We start from the raw sequence: 22,300 nt of genomic DNA, 5'->3' as shown, positions 1-22,300 counted from the left end.
GTCTTGGCCAGAAATGCAAGATCCTAAACTACGAGATCAAAAGATTTCAAAGAGATTTAGGAGATGGACTCAGCGGGACTCAGTAACAAATGGGACATGGTTGCTAAGGCAGAGGTGATTCCTAGGTTTTCTGGCTAGAGGCATGGTTGACCTGTTGTATCCTTAATAAAGGCAGGGTCTGTAGGAGGAGCAATGGGAGGCAGGAAAAGAATACGTTCTGTTTGAACAACTCAGTTTGACTTTCCTAGATAAGTTAACACCCTGAACATCCAGTCAGAGATAAACAATTGGAAATGTGCATCTGGTGCTCAGGGAGAAGTCACCATTGGAACAAATGTGTGGACCTTATTATCTGGAGCCTTAACTGTAGGTGGCGTTGTGTAGCAAAATGAGTAAAGGGAAAGGCAGCTGTGTATGGAATGTTGGGTGCCTCAGGGGAAGGGATGGTGCCTCTTTACCCCTGTGCCCTGCACATTGTAGGTGCTTAATAAGTTCTGCAATGCCTTTATGGGCAATGACTGTATACCCTGAGAGAGCAGATATGGGACTAGAATTCTATTTTCAGCCTTTAAGGAAAATTCCATTAGTTTGCCATTCGAAAAAGGCTCTGTAGATCTTATGACCCTGACTTCTTGGTTTTGTGCTGCTAGAATGATGTTATGAAAGATGCCTTCCTCACCAGCATTTGGGCTGTGACTAACTGCTTTATCCATAATGCAGCCTTTTATGGTGGTGAAAAAATAAACTATTCATCTGTAAAACAAAGTAATTTAAATATTATTCTTGGTAACTGAACATTTTATTGTAGCTTTTAGTTTTCATTTTTATCAAGTTTTTTGTTTACATTTTATACCACTAAATAGAAATCTTCCTAAATACTTTTAAAGTAAATTTCCCGCTTTTTAAAAAAAATTGTAGATTCTTAGCTTTCCAATATATGACTTTGAGTACTAATTAGAAATTGATAAGTGTTAAAAGTTTTTTAAAAGCAGTAAGTCATATCATAGATTTTTATCTTCTTGATCACTGAAGCCTTATATTTATGATACCAAAGTTAGCTTCTCCCCAAATCCCTTTCCTGCCTGTTCTTAATAACACAACCGAAAGGATCTTTTTCTCTTATTTGTTCCATTTTGATGAATTTATAAACTCATCAAATTTGATAAATTCACAATACAGGGAAAGAAAATCAGTATGAATGATTCTCCAGACATGTTTTATGCAGAAGAAAAGTGTCCAATTAAAAAAAAATCTGTAATTGTCATTTTGGAATTGAATAACCTACTGCAGCCTACACATATCCCTAAGTGATCATTTTTTCCCCCTCAATACTCATTTCTGCTGAAAAAAGTTTTTGGGGGGAACATAAAAATACACAAACAAAAAAGAAGTTTGCTGAAATATTTCCTCTAAATTTAAATAATCTTTTCCAGTAAGATCAACCAGGTTGCCTTTGAATTCCACCAGCAAACACAGAAGGCAGGTATCACCGGTCCCCTTGATATTTTACTGCTGAGGAGAAATATCAATTAACTGAAGCCAGATAACCATTTTGGTGCATTGGTTTGGGTTCACACACAAGTGACAAGTTAAGCTATTAAAGAAAAAGACTATGCCTTGATCTTGCCCTGCTAAGTCTCAGGCATGTTGCCATGTGCTCAGAATAGGTTTATTATTATATTTGTCCTGTGTAACAATCTGGGGAAGTAGCTTTGTTTGGTATCCATCTACAGATGCGAAGACAGCTTCACCAAAGATTGCACAGTGTCGGCAGAGCTGGACTTTCAGTCCAGATCAAAACCAGGGCTCTTTCCCCTGCATGTTGTTGTGTCTCCTTAACAGTCTCCTAACTAAGAGTATGTTTAAAAATGACAATTTAGAGTTTGACTTCCAAGCTAGCTGAAAATAAAGTTGCTAAGCTTGCAAATTAGAGTTGAATTTAAGGTAAATCCAGAGGAGAGGAGAGGAGAAAGCTGGAAAGTACACATTTAAGTCTGAAGAATACTAACCACGGAAACCAAAAGTCCGAGCAGTGCTTGTTGCATGAGAGGGCAACTTGTAGAGCCCATAAGTTAGTCATAGAGAAGCAGTTTGGCTCTTGCAGTCAGAGCTTCCCATCAAGCAATCTGCCTTGAGACAGCAAGCCTCCTAGCACTGGAAATTTCTAACAGAGCCCCAGGAGAAGGTTTGAAGAGTTCTTGGCTGGGAGGTTATATTATATGGCTTTGTTGGTCCCTTCCACTGAAGTTGTCACATGACTAAGTGTGACTCCATGTGTTCTAAATCAGACAAGATAGGTGAGTCTACCTCAAGCTGTACCAGTTGGCACTGCCATCACCTGGTGTTACCAACTGGAATATTGTTTAGGGTGAGGTTAGCTTTCTCATGCTTGTCCTAAACATAAGCATCTTCATTTGATTTCCATACCAGAGGGAGATCCAACAAGCTATCCTTTCAGACTTTACCTTTGTAGGGGAGGGGGAGTCTTTCAGGGCCAGCTATCCCTTTATAATTAATTACCCTAGCTACTCAGAGCATCTTCTCTTGTTTTCTGTAATTCTTGGGTATACCCAGAAGCATTGATCAGCTTTCTCTCCATCCTCCCTGTACTTTCACTGTCCAAATATCTCCTCCCTCCCTGCTTTACTTCATTCTTTTCTTTCTTCAAATCAATATTAATCATCTAATTAAAATTTTGACCAAAAATGTCAGATCTAACAAAAGGAAAGTAATTTTAAAGAACTGGTTATAATTGCAGCAAATGCCATCAATAGTCAACACTTATCTGTTTTCTGGCATCAACAGCGCTCTACAACTGATTGCCAATTAGGGAGTTGGCATTTATTCTTACCGAAATATAGTAGTTACCGTTGACATTTTTTCATTGCTGATTTTCAGTCTTTTATCCTGGATCTTTTCTGTCCTTAAATAACTTGAGAGGTTATTTTGGTTTTATGTTATGAAATAATTACTGTGATATAAATTGTCATCATCATTTTCTTGACTTCAACAGGCAGTGTTTGATGTGGACAGCAAGAAAGGTCTGACTCTGATTGAACTCTGGGAAGGCCTGACAGTGGATGACATAAAAAAGAGCACTGGGTGTGATTTTGCAGTAAGTATTTCTCTGAACAAATCCAGCCACTTGTCCTATATCCTGAGCTTGATTAATGGGTGTTTATGGGACATGAACCATTAATTTGTGATCATTTTTGGAGTTGACCTTTGCAGGAGTAGAAGGAAGGGTGCCTCTGAATGAAAGCAGGTGGGAGCAGGAACAAGCTCTGACTCACGGGCTAGGGTTTGGCTCAGGAGTCAGAAGCAGGAGGAGGAGCAACCACTGGGAGCTGTTCGAAACAGCAGGTTGAGCTTGAACACTAAGCTACTTTCTGTAAAGTCTCTTGCAATCCTCTGTTCTTGGGTTACATATCAGCCGTGGCCAAACTTAACTAAATATGTGTGCCACATATACAATACATGATACTTCTTTATTTTTTTAATTAAAAAAATTTTTATTAGAGTATAGTTGATGTACAGTGTTGTGTCAATTTCTACTATACAGCATGGTAACCCAGTCATACATTTATATGCATTCTAATTCTCATGCAATGAGGTCCTGCTGTATAGCACAGGGAACTATATCTGATCTCTTGGGATAGAACGTGATGGAAGATACTTCCTTATTTTGAAACTCATCCCTGGCTTATGACTTTCTCTTTGATTAACTTCCATACCTGATTATTCCATCCATTGGAGATATTAGAATGTTGAGCTTTTGACACTACAGATTTGTAGTCACAAAATAGGTGTTTGCTGTCTTTGAAGAAAAACTTAGTGTCCTAAATCTCTGACTTACAAAGCAGATAATGCCAAGGGACTAGCCACTTAAGAAATCTCCAGGGTGTTCCCTTAGTGGCTCAGTGGTTAACAAACCTGACTAGGATCCATGCGGATGTAGATTCAATCCCTAGCCTTGCTCAGTAGGTTAAGGATCCAGCATTGCTGTGAGCTGTGATGTGGGTTGCAGATGTGACTCCAATCCCTCGTTGCTGTGGCTGTGGTGTAGGCCAGCAGCTGTAGCTCCGATTTGACCCCTAGCCTGGGAGCTTCCATATGCTGTGGGTGCAGCCCTAAAAAGCAAATAAATAAAACAAATCTCCAAATCCCATTTTAAAACAAAGAGAATAATACTATAAGTAATCACCCTTTAATATAAGTGCTTATTTGTGGATCACCAATCACCTACCTAATGGGGATGGGAAGACAGCTCAGTGCATTTGCAGGTAATCAAAAGCAAAGGTGAAATATATCTGAAAAAGTGAAGAAAAATAATTTGCTTCTCACATACCTTTTAAAGAACAGCCCTACATGTTAAAGTGAAATATATTTATAATGAGAAGAAATATTGCATCTACCCATCCTCGAGAAAACAATTTGACAAAACTTATTTGATAAATCATGCATATATTTCATATATTTCTTCCTTAGGTACTACATGCTTGGCTGGAACCTATCAGTGCATAACAAATTTCTGTAAAAACAAGTTTTCTGCATAATTCATTTTCTAATACAGCTGTTTCTGGTACTGTATGAAGGTCTTTTTGTATTAACTTTTTTTTTTTTTTTAATTTCCCTCTGGAAAAAAAAGCAGTCTTCCAGCAAAACTTTACATAAAAGCACATTTTTAATTAGCTTTTCAATGACCTCAAGGGGTATAAAATGGGATTTGTTTACAGTTTAACTTTTTAGAATTCCTTAGTCCACTGATAAAACCAAGCAAGTCTCCTTACTTCATAAGCTATTCTTTTTTTTTTTTTTTTGTCTCATTAGGGCCACACCCATGGCATATGGAGTTTCCCAGGGTAGGGGTTGAATTGGAGCTATAGCCACCTGCCTACGCCATAGCCACAGCAATGCCAGATCCAAGCCACCTCTGTGACCTACACCACAGCTCACCGCAATGCTGGATCCTTAACCCACTAAGCAAGGTCAGGGATTGAACCCACATCCTTATGGATACTAGTCTGGTTGGTTAACCACTGAGCCATGACGGGAACTCCCATACTTTATATTTTTCCCTATGTGGATGAGTTAACCTCTTCAGCAGGTAGTATTTTTGAAATCTACAGAATGTTCAGTTCTCTGCTATAAAAGGGAATTACAAAAGAAGGCCCTCATTGTTAACAGTTCTTTTTTAGTCATGTAAGTAAATCACAAATGAAAAAGATGGATTTTTTACTGTTTTTGCTTTTTTTTTTTAAGTGCTGGTTTCCATATCTTACTACATTGAAATATATCTCTATGGCCCTTCTTTTATTACAGTACCATCCCTTCTTCTCTTTTGACATTAACATGTAGTCTTCTTTCCTCTAAATTAGGCTATTGATATGTGATGCTAATTTGTATGTCAGTGTTGTCCTGGAAATGAAAATTTGTAGCATTTGCTGAACCATCTCAACAGAAGAACTGCTTTTGATCAATGGCATCTCCTTAGACCCTGTCAGATGAAGTCACATGTATCAAAGTATCTGTAAGGCTAGAAACTGGAGTGTTCTGATTAGTAGGCTGTTCTGCTTAATAGCTGGGTAAGAAACATTTAATAAAAGTACACTGGGGAGTTCCCATCATGGCACAGCAGAAACGAATCCGCCTAGGAACCATGAGGTTGCGGGTTTGATCCCTGGCCTCGCTCAGTGGGTTAAGGATGCAGCATTGCTGTGAGCTATGGTATAGGTCCCAGATGCGGCTCAAATCTGGCATTGCTTTGGCCGTGGTGTAGGCCTGCAACTGTAGCTCCAATTAGACCCCTAGCCTGGGAATCTCCATTTGCTGCGGGTGTCGGCCTAAAAAGAACATTGTGATAGTGCCCTGGTAGCTCAGTAGGTTAAGGATCCTGTGTTGTCGCTGCTATAGCACTGGTCTGATCCCTGTCCCAGGAACTTCCTCTTGCCACAGGTATGGCTGAAAAAAAAAGATATCTCATATGATATTTTACTTTATATGTGACTACATGCAACTTACTTAAGATATTTGTTTGAGAAAAGGTCCGCTTAGCCTTCACTGCATACTGTGAAATGAGCATTCTAGAAAGGAGTAGTGAGACAGACAGTTTGTTGCATAACAAAGAAAAAAAAAGTAAAACCTAGGTCAAAGTAATTGTGAAAATGTGTTGATAAAGATCCAGTATACCTAAGAACATGTCCAAGTGAATGGGCAAAGAATGCAGAATGCGGATGTAAACTGATTGAGAAAATCCAAAGAACTTCAAAGAAAAAGACAAAATATGACAGCATCAGATAGCAGTACATGACAAAATTGTGGTTTCAGGGTATTAAAAATAATGGTTATAATAAAATATTGGGGCATTTAAAAAAAAGAATCACAAGAATTTCTTGTATATATATATATAGTACAATTAGCAAAAACAACAAAATACATGAAAATGTGTCCTCTAAGTATCACTTGTAATAGCTTCTTAAAAAAATTCATAATAACCATAATGCCAGTTGAAAGGAGCTTTCTTTTTTTTTAAATTTTTTATTATAGTTGATTTACAAAGTTCTGTCAATTTTTGCTGTATAGCAAAATGACCTAGTTATATGTGTGTGTGTGTATGTATATATTATTTTCTTCATATTATTTTCCATCATGTTTCATCACGAGTGACTAGATATAGTTCCCTATGCTATAAAGCAGGACATCATTGCTTATCCACTCCAAATGCAATAGTTTGCATCTATTAACCCCAAACTCCCAGTCCATCCTACTTCCTCTCTCTCCCCCTTGGCAACCGTAGGTCCATGTCCATGTCCATGAATTTATTTATTTTCTGTAGATAGGTTCATTTGTGACATAGTTCAGATTCCACATATAAGTGAAATCAAATAGTATTTCTGGAGTTCCCGTCGTGGCGCAGTGGTTAACGAATCTGACTAGGAACCATGAGGTTGAGGGTTCGGTCCCTGCCCTTGCTCAGTGCGTTGCCATGAGCTGTGGTGTAGGTTGCAGACGCGGCTCGGATCCTGCGTTGCTGTGGCTCTGGCGTAGGCCGGTGGCTGCAGCTCCGATTCAACCACTAGCCTGGCAACCTCCATATGCCGCGGGAGCGGCCCAAGAAATAGCAAAAAAAAAGACAAAAAAAACAAAACAAAACAAATAGTATTTCTTTCTCTTTCTGAATTACTTCACTTGATATAATATCTAGTTCTATCCATGTTGCTGTAAATGGCATTATTTTGTTCTTTTTTTATGGCTGAGTAGTATTCTAAAGGAGCTTTCTTTTCAATTAGCAGGAAAGTCTCTTTAAGAGTCATGTTAGGGAGTTCCCGTTGTGGCGCAGTGGTTAACGAATCCGACTAGGAACCATAAGGTTGCGGGTTCGATCCCTGCCCTTGCTCAGTGGGTTAAGGACCCAGCGTTGCCATGAGCTGTGGTTTAGGTCGAAGACATGGCTCGGATCTGGCGTTGCTGTGGCTGTGGCGTAGGTCGGCGGGTACAGCTCTGATTAGACCCCTAGCCTGGGAACCTCCACATGCCACGGGAGCGGCCCAAGAAAGGGCAAAAAGACCGAAAAAAAAAAAAAAAAAAAAGAGTCATGTTATATTTGGAATTCCAAAGGAAACTGAAAATTTTGTAAAAGAAATGCAAATGTTGACTTTATTTCTGGAACCTTTACCACACATCTAAAATAAAATTCTGGTTAGGAGTAGTTCACAACACGAGAAGCCAATCCATAATGGACAGAGGTCTTATTCAATATGATCACTCTCCTTCAAAATGCAGTTGTTATAAAGAAAGTGATTTTCCTCTGTGTTTCTTGGGGCCTGAGTTCTGAATCTATTGAGAGCAATTATAGGGGCTGGGCAGGTAAAATTAAAACATCATCGTTATTATAAAGCCTGGGGTGAAGGATATGGCTTAGGTGTATAGCCACAAAAGCCTTCCCAGGTGTGAACCCTAGAAGTGGGAGAAATGTCAGCTCTAGTTTTAGGCAGCCTTGGAAAATTGGAGGCCTTCTACCCAGGGGTGAGGCTTTACTGCTGAGCTTCCTTCCATGTGGCTGATAGCCAAACAGAAACAGTGCTCCCTGCAGAAGGCTGATCCCCACGAGGAGGGAGAGTCAGGCTGAGTTTCACATGCCAGAGTTCCTCTGCCCAAATCATCATTCAATTGAGTCATTAAGTGACACACTTGAGGCCAGAGTATTACACCAATAGGTGTCATTCCACATGGAGGGGAAGATGAGAAGTGGGAATAAATGCTTCTCCTCAACCCTGGCCTTGGAAGAGCCATATGCACATGTTCACCCTCTTTAAAACCTTGATTGTGATGCTGTGCAGAAATGCTTTTCTATTGTTCTTTTATGTTACTAGTTCCCAACTTTTTTTTTTTTTTTTTTTTTTTTTGGCCACACCTGTGGCATGTAGAAGTTCCCAGGCCACGGAGTGAATCCTCGCCACAGTAGCAACCCAAGCTCCTGCAGTGACAACACCAGATCCTTAACCTGCTGCCCAACATTTTTATGACAAGGAATTCTTTGGTTTATTTTTTTCCCATGGCACTCACATTTTGACAAAGTTATCTCAAATAAACATCCAGTAAAAATTCATTTTCAATAGTCAAAGTAATACCGACGTGTTCTTCATATTATGGCTGTGACAAGCTAATGAAAATGTTCAGTTTCTTTATTTTGGCTATACTTAACATCACTCTGTGTGTCACTGCCAGCTCCTTGATGGGCCAAATAAAGAGAAAAAGGAAAGGTGACATCCTACCTCTTAAATTCCATTATCTCCAAAGTATCTTTTCCAGTGGGTAGCTAATTCAATTGTTATTCACCTCTTTCTTTTCTGATGCATGCTTGAGTTACATAAAATAGGTTTTTCTTTACTGTATATGTCTGTGGGCCGTTTTGAATGAGAATATTTCTTTCTGTTTTTTTTTTTTTAATTTAGAAACTTAAAAATAAATTTAATCCATAGTTGAACATCCTGTGGTAAGTATAAACGTTCGGAGGTCATTAGTCATCCACAGTTATTTATTAAACACCTGGTGTATGTCCCATGTTGAACTATGAGATATAAATACAATAGAACAAATTGGTACAGTTCCTACTCTAAAGGGCCTTCGTCTCATTCTCTAGGTAGGAATACACCTAAACCACTAGTGGCAAAAATCAAATCAGAACCTTGCTTATTAACATTTTTGCAATGGAATATGAAAGAAGCTAGCTGCAGACATTCTTTGCCAAGTTGAATGAATTTGTACTCTCTATTATGAACTGGCATTATACCAGAATTAAACAGGATACTCTTTGGATTTCAATGGACTGGGAAGACAACTTACTAGCTTCTGCACTTAAATCACATGGTCCTGTGCTTAGCCTGTACATCACTTTGGCAGGATAATCTGCTTCCACTTACATGGATTTACAATGTTGACAAGACCATGAGAGAACAGATGAAAAATGGTGGTTTAGTAGATGTTTATCATTATAAAAATAGACAGGCCAAGTCAGTCTACATAAAAGTTCAGCTTCTTCTTTTCTGATAAAAGTCAATTTCCGCATTTAGAATATAAATGATACTAAGAGCTCCAAATAGGACCAGCGTGGCAAGAAGAGGGATCAGATGTTTAGTTTCAGAAATTAAATATCCAGTTTCCTTTTGAAGGAAATGTTACAAAGCACCTATTGGAAAATGATCTGTTTTCAAAAAAGAGGAATTTTTATTTCATTAAATTATTTCCGCAGATGCTCTGTTGTTTAAAAAAAGAAAATGGATTGTTTGTGAGACATACTTTTTAAATACTCAGAGCCCATATGTCTTTATTCTTTTCAGTCAAATTGAAGATCTATGCAAATATGGGCTGTAACTTTTGTCTATTAATGTCTATTTGTCTATATCTGTTCTTAGAACTGGCAAGTCTGAATGAGCTCTCATTTTCTTGAGATATGTACAAAGCCATTCCATTCCTTTTTATTATGGTCATGTCTCTTTTTTTTTTTTTTTTTTTTTTGGTAGAAAATGGAAAAAGAGGCATTAGCTCTTGACCTTGTGAAGACTTATTAAGAAATATTTTACCAAAAAACTAGAAATATTTAATCCCCTTAATCCCAAATAATTGCCTCTTTCTGTTTTTAATACTAACTTATTAACCTCTATTAGAAAGGTTTTTTTTTCTTCTGGCTAACCTGTGGCATACAGAATTTCCTGGGCTAGGGATAAATTCAGAGACACAGTTTTGACCTACACCCCAGTTGTAGCAACGTGGGATCCTTAACTCATTGCACCAGTCTGGGGATTGAACCCATACCCTAGTAGAGACCTAAGCCCCTGCAGAAACAATGCTGGATCCTAACCCACTGTGCCACAGTGGGTAGTCCTCTATTAGAAACCTTTCATCTAATTCTTTGAAGCTTATCTAATCCACTCATTAATTCATTCATTTATTCATTTAACAAAATTTTAAGTGTTTGTTCTGAAGGCAAATTAGTCCCACTTCAATTGTCGCATCCTTGAATGGCTCAAAAATCACCTAAATGTTAATATTCCCTACTGTGCTTTCCATGGGGCCTGTTACTAGGATTTAATGGATACTTGTCAGATTAAAAGAAGAAATCTGTACCTGCCATTACACCTTTTAAGATCTGTCAAAATCAAGCCAAACTACTTACATTTAGGTTTCTTCTTCCACCAGCTTTACATTAAATATAGGTCTGTCCTCATTTTTTTCTGCTTCAATACTCCTAGGAATATATTTGCTATTCTGTACATTAAAAGCATAATTATAGTTAATATTTAATATTTTAATGCTATTACCTCCTTTATGTAATAACTTGGAATCTTTTTATTGCCTTTATATCATTTCCACTCTGATTATGAAATTTCTGATAAAACTTTGTCATCCAAAGACTACATTCAATGTCTTTTAAAAGAATTGTGAATTGACTGGACCTATTTTGAGGATTTTGAAACCTATACCTTGCTCTGTGTGTCTCTGTTCTGAGTGAAGTTTCATCAATCTCAGAGCTCAGTGGTCCACTCAGTATTGAATTTGGTTATCTGGTCCCTTTATTTGTCTCCCACTGCTTCTCATCCGCCTCCTCCTAGTTGCAAGTCTTAATGATCCTTAATTTAGGGGCTGTAGTGCAAGAAGGTTGAGAACTACTAAATACGCAGATGTAAATGAAAAGGATCTCTTTGTCCCAGTGGTTCAGAATGGAAATAATGCAGAAACTCCAGGTGAGGTCCATGGCAAGGTGCTTGTTGCCTACATCATTCAGGCTTGGAAATTCAAAGGAGAGATGTTTATACCATGAGATTTTTTTTTCATAAGTTAATTTTTTTCTCTTTCTTTTACCAGGTTTCACCAAAACTGATACCAATGCAGCAGGTCACAACTTGAAATGTGGAACAGATATTTGTCCCAAGCTGTGTGCTTTTCATTTTAGCCGCATAGGATTTTTTGAAAAGATATCAGTAATTGTAATTGTATTCAAACAAGTAGTTTTTGACTCATTTTCTTCTAGTGTCTTATGCTTTATACAGCCATATAGACTTTGTTCTCTCAGATGTACTCTGACATTTCAAGGAAAAACAAAAAGAAAAATTTGATTCTCTTATTAGCTTTTAAGTGCTGAGAAGGTTTTCTTTGTAATTGGTGCTCACACTGAATTTATCTTCATCATCTGTGGTATGTATATTAAATTGTGTTAATTTGTACCAAGATGGGTCCTTAGGAAAGTTTCATTGATATACTCTCCCTTCAAACTAAATGATGACATAGAAAAAAAGAATGAGGGAGAAAAAGAATTCCATCCAGAGTCTACTCGAGGCAACATTGTATTAGTTCTGAAAGATGACATTTGTGTGAATTTGAATTAGAAGAAACGCTGTCTTAAGGAATAGGGCTTTCCTATAGTTTCCGCTGTCTTTTCTTTGGGGGCCTTTGATTTTGTCATTAATTATATCTTGTTTCCCTAAAGCATCCTTTTTCCTCCTACCTTTTTTTGTAATTAAATAGATGCCCAAGAAGGCAAACAGGAACATCTGTGTGGGAGAGTAACCTGGTTTGTGGGAGTGACTAAAGGATGTAGGGTCTATTGGTGCTAACATCCAACCAGGAAGTTGCCTTTGTAAACTAGCCAACCAACCTCAGTGCTTTGCCAAAGATTAGTTTATTATAGGAAGGGAGTTCCTGCTGTGGTGCAGCAGAGATGAATCCAACTAGTATCCATGAGGATGGGGGTTAGATCCCTGGCCTCACTCAGTGGGTCAGGGATCCGGCATGCTGTGAGCTATGGTGTAGATCAAGGACATGACTCAGATCTGGCATGGCTGTGGCTGTGGCACAGGCTATAGCTCTGATTTGACCTGTAGCTCCAATTCGACTCCTAGCCTGGGAACTTCCATATGCTGTGGGTGCGCCCTAAAAAAAAAAAAGTAAAATAAAATAAAGTTTATTATAGGAAGAGCACTGTAAACCTAACTGATGTAGTGAGTTTTTCTCATTTACAAACAGTGCAGGATTCTTTGTATCCAGAAGGAAATCTATGTTATGGGCTTCTTGCACAATACCTCCGCTTAAGCCAAGAGGGGCTGTTGGGATAATTTATCATGAACCCATAGTAACAATGACAGGAGAGTTAAGTCCTTTTTTTTCAGGGTCTTTTTTCTGCTCAGAAAAGTTTCTAAATATTGAATGCCTTTTTTTATAGAACCATGTTCTTTCGTCTGCTCAGGCTTCTTCCTTGAACAAAGTACTTTTAATTCAGTCTTATCCAACTAGGGAAAATAATGATGAGCAAATCCAGGGTTTGAAGAGCACTGAATTTCATTCTTAGAAAATTAACATGGTAGATAAGGTTTTATAAGGACCTTCTCGGGGGTATTCTCGGTATCAAACACTTGCCCAGAGGGTATACCAAGCAACCTGGGTATCAAATGGGAGAAAAGTCCAGGCACCATGCAGGCAGGCCAGAATCTGCCCTGCAGACACAGGTAGGCAGTGTACAGTGCAATGTGTCATACCTCTGGTACCAGATACAGAACTTTGTCCATGTTTAAGGTGATGGTTGTCCTGGAAATTCACTTTCTCTTCAGATACAGCTATAGTTCTGTCGTATTAGAGGAAGGAGAGGGACTTTTTGTGAGCACACTCCATTTATGAAATAGTCTTTCCAGCTAGCTGCATGGTTGCAAGCATACTCTTGCTGTCCTGGTAAAATGGACTTTAAGAATTTATGAGGTCTGGAGAATAATATACATCCATATTAGAGTTATGGTTTGGAAAATATATGATATTGATGGTTGCTATATTTGCAAACTTAACTTGCTTATTGTCCTATGATTCTAAGAATGTTCTTCACTTTGAGTGGAAAATCCTAAGTAGATGATTTTATATACATACAAATATATACACACACACACATATATATAGTCTTTTTGTCTTTTTAGGGCCGCACCTGCAGCATATGGAGGTTCCCACGCTAGGGGTCTAATTGGAGCTGTAGCCACTGGCCTACACCAGAATCACAGCAATGCCAGATCCTCAACCCACTGAGCAAGGCCAGGGATCGAGCCCACAGCTTCATGATTCCTAATTGGATTCGTTAACCACTGAGCCATGGCAGGAACTCCTATATTCTTTATTAAACCATAGATGTTAAGAAATGCACTATGAAATACAATAAATATTCCAAACTGATATAGTCTGGTGTGATTGTCTTTTTTCTTATTTGGGACTGATGTGACCAGACATGGGAATAACACAGCAGAGATTGGTGGAGTGGCCAACAGTAAAGTTAGCACACTTTACCATTTTGAATCAAGTTATTGCTTTTTCTTTTGATCTTACCAGAGAAAAGATATTGTCCTTCATGAAAGAACAAATACAATGTTTACCTAGGTGAATTCTGACTTTACTCCTTGTCAGAGTCAATCATTTGTCTATAAAAATTGATTACCCCCTCACCCCCACCCAGGCTTCATGTGTTAATATCTTTTTGCTTTTATCTAATATTCCTTTCATATACACTGACATTAGTAATTTCCTAGCTGTGTGTAGAGTTTGCTTGCACTGTGGCTCTAGTGGTATCTATCTAGCATCTGTGTGGCCCTTCTCATAACAGACTTACCCTCTGGCCAAGGAGTTGGGCCTGTGTCCAGGATATGCCTGTTTTGGTAACTCTCTTTGTCCAGAGTGATTATACCTGGGGTGGACGTATGACCCAAAAGCTGCCATTCAGGTTATTTGTCCTATGTTTAAAAACTGGAGGTGAGGGAGAAGCTACTTTTTCTTATTTCTCTCTTCTCACTAAGCCTTAAGCATGCGAGTCTGGCACCAACATCCCATCTTCCCCCATCACACACTCTATCAGCTGAGCTCCAGTTGGAGAGAAAGAAGTGAAAACACCAATACTGAACTGTAGAAAGGGAGCATCCTGGTGGTGTTTGAGTTCCTGGTTGTGCATGTGTCTAAGGCCAACTTCTCTCCAGCTGAGCTTGTACATGAGCCCACAAGTCTCCCCGCCCTTTTTTTTACCCCCATCTTCGGCCACCCTGCAGCATATCAAATTCCCAGGCCAGGGATCAGATCCTTAACCCACTTGTGCCAGACCAGGGATCGAACCCGCTACACAGTGCTCCCAAGACACTGCCGATCCCATTGCACCACAGAGGGAGCTCAAGTTCTCCCTTTTTGCTTGAGCTGGATCTTAGTTACCTACAACGAGAGGGTGAATTCAAACAGCTTTTGTCATTCTTGAATCTTAGACTAAAGGGGAGGGATCTGGTCCTCTACAAAAGGTGTGCACAATATGAGCAAAACTGCTTGTACCTGGGCCCAGAAAACCCATGAGAAAGCATTTACAGGTGTTACCTAGTGGGTAGGAAGGTTGTGGATAGAGGTTTTCTTTCTCCTACCATCTCAGTATAGTCAGCACAACTTTGAAAATCATCACAATGGAAGTGCAAACAGATTTACTCAATGGATGGGTTTCTTTGCACTAAACTTTTTCCTTTTCTAACAAAATGTGATCTTGAGTTTCTTTAGCTTATTTTCAGATTCTTCATTTTTAAAATGGGGAGAATGTACTATCTTCTGCCATGGTTCTATATGGTATATTTAATACATCTGGTTGCAGAAGTCCTGGCAGATCTTTAAAAATATGAGTTACAGTACTACCAGAATCGTCAGTTGTCCCTGTCCTTTTGTTTTTCAACGTCTATACTGCTTTCCAACTTCTCACTGCCATACTGAATATCAAAGTGGGTTTCAGCATAAATATCAATATATTTCAAGTTGTCTGAACTCAATCTGTGTGACATGTACTTGAAGTCTCCTCCCTCCCATTATATTAGACTTGTCTATATGAAATCATCCAAAGACATCCTTTTATGGACTACTCAGCAAATCTCAAGAGAGTGGTGCCTATACCAATCAGGTAAGTGATTGATAAGACAATTCCTTTCCTCAAAGCCATGATCAAGCACAAATGCTATTTCTTTGTGGTGGGTAAATATGCCTGATTATCATGGTCATTATTGCTTTTAATAGGATATCACTCTTAGTGCTCCACTTGGAAACAACCTCAGGCAACTATCCTGGCTCTTGTAGCATGAATCACAGAAGGTCTGGAGGGAACACTCCTATTTCCATTGACAAACCATGGGAGCCCAGGTTCCCAGTGCAGTCAGTTCATTCTTAGGCATTCTTATCTCTTACCCTTTAAAATTTTCAGAGGAAATCAGAGAGCAGGCTCTTGTCTAAACCCTGGTGTTGCATTTGAGGCCCTTCTCTCTTGATTTGGGGGTGGGGGTAGCAACTCCCACTTTGCCTTCTTAGGATTAGCGTGCCCTATATCTTTCCAAATCTCCACGAATTCTTTAATCTCCAGCTCCCAACCTGTTCAGGTATTCGGTAAGTAAGAGTTTAAGAGTTGTCTGTTTCTTAGCCGTGTATTAAAATGGGTGCATAGTGGCCTTGCTTTGGAATGCAGCATACATTGTGTCTGTGTGCTGTTTTGAGCATCTTGTGTGTTAGTATTAAACAACTCTGGGACCTGCTCGTGTTAGCTTTCCAAATGTGTTTATTGAATCAGTTTACTGGTTGAAAACATGAGGTAATAGTAGGCCAGGCCAGAGGGTTTCCCTCAGCTAAATAATTAAGACCTCTAAGGAAGGCATTCCTGTGGTGGCTCAGCAGTAACAAACCCCACTAGTATCCCTCTGCTTGCTCAGTGAGTTAAATATTGGACATTGCTGTTGAGTTATGGTGTAGGTCGCAGACGCCGTCATCCTATGTTGCTATGGCTGTGGTGTAGGGTGGCAGATACAGCTCTGATTCAACCCCTAGCCTGGGAGCTTTCATATGCCACAGGTGTGCCCTAAAAAGCCCCCAAAAAAAACAACAAAAAAAAACCAAAAAAACCCAAAAAACAAAACAAAACAAAACAACCCAAAAAAACAAACCAAACACCTCCAAGGAAGATGTAGGAAAAGAAAGGGAACGAGATAAGGGTTGGAATCTGGAGGCTATAAAAAATAAAGAGACCAGTGATAATCACTACATTTGTTTAGCATTTTATAACATATAAAACACCTAGAATATGCTAGCTAGTGTATTTAATTCTCACAATAATCTGCAGGGGAAACATTATTATCTCCATTAAAATTAACTTCATTAGTCTGAGAGAAGTAATGTCCATCGATTCTCTAATCAAATTAGCTTTCAGGGCTATTGTTGGATTTTGCCAAGGTAGTTAATGAGATGTGAATTAAATCCTCTGAACAGAACTAGATTTGTTACTCTCTGGTAAGCTACAAAGCAGAGAGGTCAAAACCTTTCAATGTAATGGGATAGGTCTTCAGGTTTTGTTCTCCCTGTCCACACAGCTCTTGGACACAACCCGGGTTATAGAGAAATTAGTAGTTGTCAAAATAAAAAGGATAATGACACCCACCAGGAAAATTGTCCTTGTGGAAGATTTGCAATTACTAGGTTTGCTCATACAAAAGGCCCTGTGTAGGCAACCATAGGTAAGAATGCTTAAGTGACGCCACTGGCAGGGGTGGGGCGGGGGAGAGAGTGGTGGAGGGGGGCGGTTGATGGGCATTGCTTTATTTTCATGTCTGAACACCTGAAATAGGATTTTCTTGGACTTAACCTTTACCCACATTCAAAGTCAGAGTTGTGGCTCAGACTCATTCAGTTGAGCCCCAAAGATAATGTTGATATCGAAAGCCTGAAAAATAAATGTTATTGGTGACATAGAGTATCGCCCAGGGATACCTAGTGCCATTCTATTCACTGGGGAAAACAGGCTCCTAGAAAAAAAGAAAACTAGTCACAACATTGGGGCCTGTGAAGCTATTGAGGGTGGACATAGGGGTGTCTTACCATTAGGGCCATCAAGATACATATCATATGAGAATGTTAATTATTACTATCATATTTCTTTGACTATGACACCATAGTTTTTAAAATTATAGTAAGGGAGTTCCTGTCATGGCAGAGTAGAGACGAATCTGACTAGGAACCCTGAGGTTGCAGGTTTGATCCTTGGCCTTGCTCGGTGGGTTAAGGATCCAGCATTGCCATGAGCTGTGGTGTAGGTCACAAACGTGGCTCAGATCTGGCGTTGCTATGGCTCTGGCATAGGCCGGCAGCTGTAGCTCTGATTAGACCCCTAGCCTGGGAACCTCCACATGCCGCAGATGCGGGTCTAAAAAAGAAAAAAAAATTATAGTAAGAGTATTTAACGAAATCTATCCCTCTTAAATACAATATTCTCAAGTATAGGTGCAAAGCTGTACTTGAGATCTCTAGAACTATTGATTTTATATAACTGAAACTTTATGGCTGTTGAAGAGCAACTCTGCATTGCTCCTCCAAGTCACTGGCAGCTACCATTCTATTCTCTGTTGCTATAACTTTTGGAATCACTTGGTATTTGTCCTGTGACTGGGTTAATTTACTTGGCATAATGGCCTCTAGGTTTATCCATATCATCACATTATGGCAGGATTTCCTTTTTTATGGCCAAATAGTATTATATTGTATGTATACACAATATTTTCTTTATCCACTTCTCCATCCATAGACATTTAGGTTGTTTCTATATCTTGGCTCTTGTGAAAAATGCTGCAGTGAACATGGGACTTCTGATATCTCTTCAAGTTCCTGATTTCAATTATTTCAATTACTTACATACACAAGAAGATACTACTGATAATGTGGTCACACTATTTTTAATTTTTTAAAAAGACTCTTATGGACCTGCTTTATGGATAGAAAAGAGTTGATAATCCTATTAGTGTATATGTAAGTAGTGTTTTAAAACTGCTTCTTTCAAGCAGTCCAAGTCCAAGTGCTTTCCATCACAATTTGCCTTCCAGGTTCGTTTCTATGTCCTCCTGTCTTTCTCCACTAACTTCTCTATTTTCCAAATACACAACTTCTATTTTAGGTACCCACAGGCTTACTCTATCTATGAAAAAATTTTAATATTGTAATTAAAGGTGTTTAACAGGAGTTCCTGTTGTGGCGCAGTGGTTAACGAATCCGACTAGGAACCATGAGGTTGCGGGTTCGGTCCCTGCCCTTGCTCAGTGGGTTAACAATCCGGCGTTGCCGTGAGCTGTGGTATAGGTTGCAGACGCGGCTCGGATCCCGCGTTGCTGTGGCTCTGGCGTAGGCCGGTGGCTACAGCTCCGATTGGACCCCTAGCCAGGGAACCTCCATATGCCACGGGAGCGGCCCAAGAAATAGCAACAACAACAACAACAACAACAAAGACCAAAAAAAAAAAAAAAAAAAGGTGTTTAACATATAGCTGATACTCCAATACATAAACAAACATAAAACGACAGAGCATTTTAGGAAGCACTTCCATTTACTCAGGAATATCAAAGTCAACAAGAGCATGCCAAAGAAAGTACAGTGTCATTTAGGATGAATGCTGCTATGGAATAAATGTTTATCCTGCTCTACCCAAAGTCACCTGTTGAAACCCTAATCCCCATTGTGATAGTATTTGGAGGTAGGGTCTTTGAGAGGTTTAGGTTTCGAAAAAGTCATAAGATTGGAGCTTTGGTGGTGGAATTAGTGCCCTTATATTATGGGAAAGAGACCAGAGTTCCCCACCCTCTCTCTGTCCTGTGAGAACACAGCAAGAAGGCAGCCATCTGAAAACCAGGGAGAGATCTCTCACCAGGTTCTGAATCTGCCAGCACCTTGATCTTGGGCTTCTCAGCCTCCAGAACTGTGAGAAATAATATTTAAAGTTTAAACTGCCCAGTCTATGGTATTTATTTATTTATTTATTTTTTAGGGCTGCACATCAGGTATATGGAGGTTCCCAGGCTAGGGGTCCAATTGGAGCTGTAGCTGCCGGCCTACACCATAGCCACAGCAATGCTAGATCCCAGCCACCTCTACAACCTACACCACAGCTCACCAGCAATGCCAGATCCTTAACCCACTGAGGGAGGCCAGGCATCAAACCTGCAGGTTCTCATGAATACTAGTCAGATTCATTTCGCCTGAGCCATGGTGGGAACTCCCCAGTCTATGGTATTTATAGCTTGAACTAAGGTGTGAGAAACTTGGAGCAAGCTCAGGAAGACACAGAACTAAGAAGAATAAACTATAGTAAAAGAATAAAATCGGACTGTTTAACTTGCAGAAGGGAAGCTAAATGAGTGCTTTAATAAGAATTTAAAGAAGCAATGTACAACTAAGGAAGAATGCCCTTGGTCCGAAAGGAAAGAAGGCGGCCGAGTCCCCGCCCCGCCACTTCCGGTTCCGCCGCTAGGAGCGGGTGCAGCTGTGAAGAACTGGGTTTCGCCGCTGCCGCCGCCCGGGCTGGGCACGGTGTTGGACGCCGGGCCGCCTAGCCTGTCTCCGGGTGCCCCAGGGTAAGGGCAGCGGTAATGCTGACTCTGACAAGCAAACTGAAGCGGGTTGGAGGTCTCAAAGGGTCCCTGGCGTCAGCAGCAGCCTCCGACTCCACTCGGCGGGTTTCTGTGGGGGACAGGCTGCTTGTTAAAGAGTTGCCGAACTTGAAGCTAATTTACCTTGTACGTATAAAGTGCATTTTCCTGATCCAAACAAGCTTCACTGCTTTCAGCTAACTGTAGCCCCAGACGAGGGTTACTACCAAGGTGAAAGTTTCAGTTTGAAACTGAAGTTCCCGATGGGTACAACATGGTGTCCCCCAAAGTGAAATGCCTGACCAGAATCTGGCACCCCAGCATCACAGAGACAGACGAAATATGTCTCAGTTTACTGAGAGAACAGTCGATTGACGGCACCGGCTGGGCACCCACGAGGACATTGAAGGATGTTGTTTGGGATTCAACTCTTTGTTTACTGTAAGATCTTTTGAATTTTGATGATCCGCTGAATATTGCAGCTGCAGAGCATCATTTGCGGGTCAAGGAGGACTTCCAGAATAAGGTGGAAGACTGCATCAAGCGCTATGCCAGATGATAGGAGGAGGAGACTGCAGGGCCCTGGACTGTGTCAGAAGTTTGCCTTCTGCTGAAATCCAAAGGGAGCCTCCTCCCCAGTCCTGTGACCATGTGGTCCTGAGGAAAAACCTCTTCACGACTGCCGGTTGTAGATGGGGAGCTCCCCGTAAATACCGCAAGGAAACGTGTTTGGGGTTCTAAAGAGCTGTCTGCTTACCTTAACATGTTTGCTTTTTTCAAACTGTACTGTATAGGCTGCTGCTGAGGAGATTCTCGAAGTTGTGCGGAACTCAGAAATGAGGCTAGAGCTCGCTTCTCCCCTTTCCCCCAAAGTCGTTCCCTGTGCGGATGACGCTTATGATGTGATCCGTGTAACTTGCGGGTTGGCGACCAGAAGAAGCCCGCTACAAACTGTGATTGGCCGCAGATTCTCCTAGCGCCTTCCACAAGTGGGGGCCCCGCCTGGATGGTGTGAGGCTTCCCAGAAGGCATAGTCATTCACTGTAGATCTCTTACCCAAATGCGTATTTTACTTAATGTAAGTATATTTTGGAACAGATTTGTAATTTGTGCAATTTAATGCTTTAATTATTTTTTTCTATTCTCATTTAGTTTGTATTTTCATTGTATAGAACAGACAGAAAGATGTTGGGTCAAGCAACTATCAAAGAGAAATACAAAGAAAACATGAAAAAAAAAATGAAAGAAGACAAGGTGGGTGAGGAATTTAATTTTGACATTAAGCAGCATTTCCTAACAGTGAGATTTTAAAGAACAGGAATTAAATTACCTATCTATTTATTTACTTATTCATTTATTCCTTTGTTGTTAGGAGTTGAGTGTGGGAGAAGAACAGGAAGAGTGTTATGCAGCTGAGTTAAAGGCAGTCTTGAAATCTAGTATTTTTGAAATCTGATATTCAGGAACATTTCTACTGGCTTTACAGTCTAGATTCTCTTTGCAAATGTATTAACCCTCTCATTGTCCTAGAAGCCACTATGCTAGGGTTGAGGTGTGGTATCCAAACGAGAGGCCTTCAGGAATGAGATCCAGACCTTGTTGGAAAGTGTGTAGTTGTGACTTGCTGGGTGGCAGAGAAGTTGCTAGGGTACCATGCTAGCAGAACTGGCTTGAAATTTGCCTCTAAGGCAATGGAAGCTGTCCATTGTGGATGGGGGGGTGCCACACTTCAGAAGTTGCCAGAAAGCCACCTGAAGATATGCCAGGGAAGCTATTCACAGAAAAGTGTCTTGTTTCACTTCAGAGCCCCCCTGAGGAGGTGCTGGGGAAAGCTGCTGACACAGGACCCTAATGGCCACAGTATGCCACGGGGAGCCAGGAACCAGAGAAGTAAATTGTGCTACGGTTCCTGGGTGTATAGCCCTGTTGCTACAGAGGCTGGACAGTGGAAAAACTGGGGCTGAAGGACTCTGACAAGAGGAGCCCACCAGAGCCCTTCTCCAGTGTCTCTCTAGCACCTTCTTTCTCTTCTTCTTCTTCTTTTTTTTTTTGCTTTTTAGGGCCACACCTGCGGCATATAGAAGTTCCCAGGATAGGGGTCAAATCAGAGCTGGAGCTGCCAGCTTACACCACAGCCACAGCAACATGAGATCTGAGCCATGTCTGTGACCTATACCACAGCTCACGGCAACACCAGATCCCTGACCTACTGAGTGAGACCAGCGATCAAACCCGTGTCTTCATGAATACTAGTCAGGTTCATAACCTATTAAGCCACAATGGGAATGCCCGTGTAGCACCTTCTATTGGCAAAACCTAAACACTGTGCCAATTGGCCAAGGAATTCTATTTGCTGAGTCCATCTA

At 40.3% G+C, this 22,300-nt stretch overlaps 1 protein-coding gene and 1 pseudogene across 1 annotated transcript in view; both read left to right on the top strand.

Annotated features, from left to right (window-relative positions):
- The window catches only part of OXCT1 (3-oxoacid CoA-transferase 1), a 145,243-nt gene extending 133,639 nt beyond the window's left edge, over nucleotides 1–11,604 (top strand). The window contains 2 exon segments of the mRNA NM_213938.1: nucleotides 3,014–3,115; nucleotides 11,365–11,604. Coding sequence (NP_999103.1) covers nucleotides 3,014–3,115; nucleotides 11,365–11,406 — 144 coding nt within the window. The 3' untranslated portion in view covers nucleotides 11,407–11,604.
- LOC102164766 lies at nucleotides 19,456–22,025 on the top strand (annotated as a pseudogene).

Source organism: Sus scrofa, chromosome 16 (genome assembly GCF_000003025.6).
Source record: "Sus scrofa isolate TJ Tabasco breed Duroc chromosome 16, Sscrofa11.1, whole genome shotgun sequence".
Classification (NCBI taxonomy): Eukaryota; Metazoa; Chordata; class Mammalia; order Artiodactyla; family Suidae; genus Sus; species Sus scrofa.
Note: the sequence above shows the minus strand (reverse complement) of the source record. Positions and strands in the feature narration are given on the sequence as shown.